Source organism: Prorops nasuta, unplaced genomic scaffold, assembly GCF_024137725.1.
Source record: "Prorops nasuta isolate Cenicafe-Biocafe unplaced genomic scaffold, Cenicafe_Pnas_1.2 PNAS00011, whole genome shotgun sequence".
Lineage (NCBI taxonomy): Eukaryota > Metazoa > Arthropoda > Insecta > Hymenoptera > Bethylidae > Prorops > Prorops nasuta.
Genome location: NW_027116808.1, coordinates 8029841 through 8036405, shown reverse-complemented (window position 1 = coordinate 8036405; position 6565 = coordinate 8029841). Strand labels below are relative to the sequence as shown.

General features: G+C 34.4%; 1 protein-coding gene across 3 annotated transcripts; it reads right to left on the bottom strand.

Moving 5' to 3' along the window:
• Positions 1 to 2030: 2030 nt before the first annotated feature.
• LOC136777477 (uncharacterized) lies at positions 2031 to 5342 on the bottom strand. Of its 3 annotated transcripts, XM_066733797.1 has the most exons (5): positions 5168 to 5342; positions 2864 to 2928; positions 2703 to 2798; positions 2467 to 2595; positions 2038 to 2295 (listed from the first exon to the last, which is right to left on the bottom strand). In XM_066733797.1, exons 2-5 carry the CDS (start codon positions 2904 to 2906, stop codon positions 2210 to 2212), a joined length of 354 nt encoding a protein of 117 aa, XP_066589894.1. In that variant the 5' UTR covers positions 2907 to 2928; positions 5168 to 5342; the 3' UTR covers positions 2038 to 2209. The 3 variants fall into 3 exon arrangements, with proteins under 3 accessions (XP_066589892.1, XP_066589894.1, XP_066589893.1); XM_066733795.1 differs by lacking the exon at positions 5168 to 5342 and having other exon boundaries at positions 2031 to 2121; positions 2206 to 2295; positions 2467 to 2985; XM_066733796.1 differs by having other exon boundaries at positions 2048 to 2295; positions 2467 to 2928.
• Positions 5343 to 6565: the final 1223 nt, after the last annotated feature.

Below are 6565 nucleotides of genomic sequence, written 5' to 3'. Positions count from 1 at the left end.
GCAACATTCGTAGATGTGTTCCAATATATAGTCGATGGGACCATTTGTATGATACCTTTGTTCGAGGCAGTAACAAAGGATCAACAAGACGGAGCAGTTATAGAGTGCATTCGGTTGACACTCAGCGGTCTCAGTTGCTAAATAAAATATGCATTTGATTGACCCACTTCAATTGATCAGCCAATCGTCTATACTTCCTCTTTAAGTATATGTAGTATAATAAATATTATTCAGAAAAGAATGTATACCAATAATAGTTTTAATTATTAAATAGGACGAGAATTTTATCGTCTTCTTTTGGCCGGTCCATGAATAACGAATGGCTGCTTCATCCGTCATCACAATTTTTAAAATATTTCGCGTGAAATTCTCTGGATCCACGCCCCCTATTGATCGAATTTTTGCTCTCTGAAAGTATATATATTATATTAATCATATTTGTAGATATATATATTATAATCGAAGTGTATATATTTCTATTGAGAAGTTTAAATCGAGTCAGAGATGCCTTCAAGCAATAGAATTCTTTCAGAGGTGGATTCCAATTCATAAACGAAACTTGAGTTCAAGCTACCCTTGAAACCTATAAGATGTGTAACATACAATATAGATTTTACACGTCTTAGGCTGCCTTCACATGCGGTGTAAGATATGTACGGTGTACTACGCCAGCACCCAGCAGACATGCTTGCGCATTATCGCGAAAATGATTTGATTGGTTAATACGTTTTAGCGTAAGTTACGTTTACGCACCTTACACCGCATGTGAAGGCAGCTTTAAGCTTGAACTTCATCTTAAGTTTCGTTTATTAATCCCGGGGCATTTATTTCTATTAAGATAACATAACTCAAACCCAATTTAAACTCTTCAATGGAAACATGCATTACATACATATATTTTTAAGAAATTTGAGTCTGATTTCAGCCTATGTTCGAACTCTGTGACTGCTTCAGTCGTGGCGAGTGGCAAAAGTTCATTAACTTCGTTGAAGCTGATAGTTTGGGAGTTTGAGGCCGAATTATTTGATAATAAATTGCCTGCGATTTCCAGTAATTCATTGAGTTTCCTCAATATAAGTTTATGTTCTTCTCTACAGGCTCCTATAATATATATATTTAATTAAATAGTTGCGAAATGCAACATATGTATATTTTGAATTCATATTTAAATCGACATTTAGCGCTATTTAAAACAACTTATTAAGTGATTTATTTGACATTTGAATGAATGATAAATCATAGGGTTTGTCCCTTTTCGTTAATCTGCAGTAATGGCGCAATTGACATATACTGACCGGAATGTATGGCGTCCCTTGAAGCATTTAGGAACCGCGTTACAGGACCGCTCATCTCATTAATAACTCAAGACGAAAAAGCGTGAGTTAGCATACATTTTGGATTAAAAAACTTTAAATAATGAAATTGAAAATTTTTTTTAAAAGTATGCTGAAATACGCTTTTCCATTTTCAATTACTTATGGTGGGGGACTCTATAGCGCGGTTTCTAAATGCATCAAGGGAAGCTAATACATACTGGTCAGTGTATAAACTAACATTGACGGTTTACAATGCTAGATTCGTTCGGTGTAGAACTTATTGAATTTTGAAATGCGGACTGTTAATTGGTTATTATAACAATGCAGATATCCAATCAACAATCACAACGTTCTAAAATCCAGCAAGTTGTATGGACACGCATCCAGTATCATATCAATGTAGCACATGGAACAAACAAGGTCAATAAACATACTGCAGCATGACGTTTCTGTGTGCTCATGTACTTCATTAGTGTAATTAAAAATCTGCCCAATGTCTCCTACGTCGCTGATAGCTGACGTAATGCCGTCAGTAGCTTCAGCCGGGCTCACAGGCACCAGATTGGTATCCTCTCCATCTGCTGGGTCAAGTGTCTCACCAGTGTAACTACAAATGATTGTTGAAATCAGTATTGCTGTAGTGAGTGCTGTTGAGATAGTTAAAGATGCTATGACTAAGGATAACACAGGTAAATAAATACAAACACTTGTGCCTCTTCACTTATATACCCATCATAGCATGCATCATTATTTTCTTCAGTATTAATATACTCAGAGGGGATAGGACTTAATTCTTCACGAGGTACTAATAATATTGAAAATACAATGTACATAATTTACTTCATGTTTTATATAACATTTTCAAAGTAAATATCTAAATGAATAGTACCATTTCAAGAATCTTGGTATGCTTCGTCCAAATATTCCTCCATCATTGGAGATGTAAACTCCTCATTCGCTGAATGATCCATAGACATGTCTGGAATAATGATTTTCATTTTGTAAAGCCCACGACAAGCCCTTTGATTAGAATTAAACTGTATAGAGTTTAAGCAGTATAATTCTTTCTACATGAAATATATCATTTAAACTGCAGTTTAAATTTAGTCGGAGAGTTTGTTCTGGGTATAATTTATATTGATTATCTTACTACTGGTAGCTGGAATATTATGACCAGTTTGCGCAGTTTTAAAGCTGCTAGGAGGCTTTGTAAAGACCCTATCCTTTTTCTTCTGCAGGTTTTGCATTTTAAGTGGCTGCGATGGACCAGGCATGGAATCTGAAGTACAATTGGAAATAAAATAATTTATCAACTCCATAAGGGAACTGTTAAAAATGTGTTGATGCATTAAGTGACAACAATGTAGAAGTAAGTATAACACAAACCATTCCTTTGCTGGCTCATTCTTCGCATCTGGCTTTGCATGGTTTTCTTTTTTTCTACTGAGTTGACCGGAGGCAACGATGGTCTTTGGCACACAACTATACATCAAGTAACAAATTAGAATCTGAAAATTAATTATAAAATCATAGTTTAAGTAATTTACTGGTTCTATTTTTTAAAAGCTTCTCCTGTGTATGCTGCGACATCTTTTAGACTTCACAGATTCAACTGTAACAAAGTAAAAGTGAAATATAGATTTTTTTATAGATTATAAGTTTTATATTAAATTATAAAATTAGAATTATAGATAAGATAGTTTACAATTATGCAGTTTTCATTGTCGAATGAATAAGAGGCATGACATAATGATTTGCACCATGTGGTATTCTAAAGAGTTTGCTTTTTATATCAGCCAATGGCCAAATTTGTGATGTTGTAAGGTTTTGAGATTGGCAAATATTCACTAATTTGGAATCGAAGGGATAGTTTTCCAATGAGAGTACATTTTCTAATTTTCTTCCTATAATCACTGGTTCATCATTTTTATAGGCTATATGTTCAATAATTACTATTTTATTATTTTTTAGAAGAACTGTATTATTATTTTTCATATTACTGATTTTAAAATTTGGAAACACTGCAAATTTATGTGGACTATTACAATTAAGTGGAATATTATTATTTATTTGTTTAATTAGCTGTGGATATGTAATATCATTCTTCTGTGGCGATGATGACATTAAAGATTTTTCTGACAGTCGATTATATAATTGTGCCAGAGGATTGTCTCCTTTTCGTATCAGTTTCTTCAAAGGACTAAAATAGCTTTCATATGGAAAAGAGCTAAAATCATCAAGCGGACCATATTTTAAAGAATCACCTACTAAATGTATCAAATTATGTATGTTGTATATCAAATGTTCTTTACCATATAAAATACTCATATTTATAACAAAATTATGTAATAATTCATTAGCATAGTTAGAATTTTTTTTGCATTCTACAGGATCACAAAGTATTCTAACTGCGCAATGCAGCACATTGAAATGCAAGTAATTATTCTCAGGAAGCAAATCTATTAAAGCTATGGGGCCAACATATAATAAGAAAAGTCTAAACTCATCTGCTTTCCAATTATCTAAATCAGCAATAAATCTACATTTTCTAGCAAATTCTGATGGTACATATTGCCTTATAAGCAGCAATCGGTTATTAAGAATTTGTAGATTTTCATTAATCAAATATTTTTCTTTTATCCAAATATGTAGCAACCTCTTCACTACACCTAAGCAAATAAGATGCATGTAGTCAAGAGGGAATTGGCTAACCATTCCTAACGAAAGTTCTTCAAATGGTGATACGTCAATATGGTGCTGTGGTTGTTCTCTATTCCTAAAATTTTCATCAGTTCTAAGTATGCAGTTTAAATTTGGGAATATTGTTCTACGTAAAAATCTTTCGCCCTTTGTAAGACATTTGCCACAACCGTAGAAACAATTATGAGACTTTGTGCATTTGATGAAGGATCTAGCTGGCGAATCTGCTATTACGCACCGTATTTTTACGAGGTATGTTTTATTTTTATAGGTAAAACCATTTGTCGATAAACTTTTATATTCATTGCAAAATTTTTCCAGATATTCTGATATAGATTTAGGATTTTCTTTGCCGCAGTGTGCCCCGATGAGAAATGGTTTTTTAAATAAATGGTTACAAATCTTTCCCAATATTGGCCATATTTTTAAACTGGAGCTCCTAGAGAGTGAAACCCCATCTATATGGATGTCTATAAGTATTTCCTGGTTATTGAAGGGTAAATGTACTGCAATATTTCTCCATTGCTCAGTAATACTTTTTTCAATCCCATAATGCATATATTTTTCGTTCCAGGTTAGTGCGACTGTTGTATTAACCTTGGGTGTATGCAAAAGAGTTCTTGAATCCCTTGGCAAATTATGGCCTTCCTCATTAAATATTTTCAATAAACTACTGAGTGCATTGTGCTTGATATTGAATTGTAAAGCCCAATTTCTTAATGATGTCGCTAGGTTATTTCCTTTATTATTTGCGTTTTGGTTAATTATATCAGCACTGTAATTATTGTCATCCATTGGTAATTGCGGTGGTACACATGAATTTAATAAATTTACATCAGTTAAATCAGAAACAGGGTTGTTGTTCATTAATATATCACTTTCACTCATTAAGTCAACATAGCTGTTTGAATCATCGTGAATTAACCTATCACTTTCAATGCCCAATTCACGAAAATCATTATTTGTAGCCTCTAATATACACTTATTCTTTTGTCGTCTTGATAATAAATAAAAAGGCTTTCTTTTCATCATCAAGGACGCAATATTATTTAATTATATAGCAAACTATAATATTTTCTGGAGCACGATGCACAATAATAATATACGTGTTACACGCGATTATACGTTAAAGCAAATGCAATGGTACTTACCGGAACAAGAGTAATAATTATTATATTTCTGATTTTTGTTTCACGAAACAAAACGTTTTCATATATTTGGCAGCAATATGTTTTTCGGTTATCTGTCAATTCAGTATGTTTCAAAATTAATGCGTCTAGTAGACTTCATTTGAAATTGAACGACTTGACGTCTGCGGTAAGACGTCATTAGGATGTAGTGGTTCGAAGTCTGCCATAAGACGTCAAAACGACTACCTTTAAAGCCTACGGGCAGACGTCTGCTGCAAGACGTCATTGAGAAATTCAATGATTAGAAGTTTGTCAAAAGACGTCCAAAAGTCCTCATAAAAAACGATATGGTCAGACGTCTGCCACAAGACGTCAAAACGACGTTACCTTTAAAGCCTACGGGCAGACGTCTGCTGCAAGACGTCATTGAGACATTCAATGATTAGAAGTTTGTCAAAAGACGTCCAAAAGTCCTCATAAAAAACGATATGGTCAGACGTCTGCCACAAGACGTCAAATCGACGTTACCTTTAAAGCCTGCGGGCAGACGTCTGCTGCAAGACGTCATTATGACATTTTTTGATGAGAAGTCGGTCACAAGACGTCCGAAAGTCTTCATAAAAAATCGTATGGTCAGACGTCTGCCATAAGACGTCAAATCGACGTATCTTTAAAACCTACGGGCAAACGTCTGCTGCAAGACGTCATTATGATATTTTTTGATGAGAAGTCGGTCACGAGACGTCCGAAAGTCTTCATGAAAAATCGTATGGTCAGACATCTGCCACAAGACGTCAAATCGACGTATATTTAGAGCCTTCGAAATAATGTCAATCTTAGGAGGTCTTGTGGACGACTTTTGAGACCTGATCGTCTGATGTCAGCGACAAGACAACATAGGGACTACTTTAGGATCTGAATGCTGTGTGGGTATGGTTATCTGGTCGCAATTCGATTATACAAAGCTGGATACCTGAAAATCGATTATGTCATCAGCTATGTATAATCGAATCGCGACGAAATAGAGGATAGATCCAATGGAGACTTTTGTAGATCACCTAATGGTGAATAAGAAAGTTCCTATTGATTCTATGGCTATCTCGTCGCGATTCGATTATACATAGCTGATGACATAATCGATTTTCAGGTATCCAGCTTTGTATAATCGAATTGCGACCAGATAACCATAGAGTCAATAGGAACGTTTTTATTCAACATGATGTGATCTACAATAGTCTCCATAGGATCTATCGTTTATCTCGTCGCGATTCGATTATACATAGCTGGATACCTGAAAATTGATTATGTCATCAGCTATGTATAATAAGATCGCGACGAGATAGAGGATAGATCCCATGGAGACTTTTGTAGATCTCCTAATGGTGAATAAAAAAGTTCCTATTGACTCTATGTCTATCT

Coding starts and splice junctions, on each gene's coding strand:
- LOC136777477 (XM_066733796.1), bottom strand. CDS start 2,806: ATGTATAGTTGTGTGCCAAAGACCATCGTTGCCTCCGGTCAACTCAGT. Junction 2,296..2,466: donor TAATATTCCAGCTACCAGTA/GTAAGATAATCA, acceptor TCATTATTCCAG/ACATGTCTATGGATCATTCA.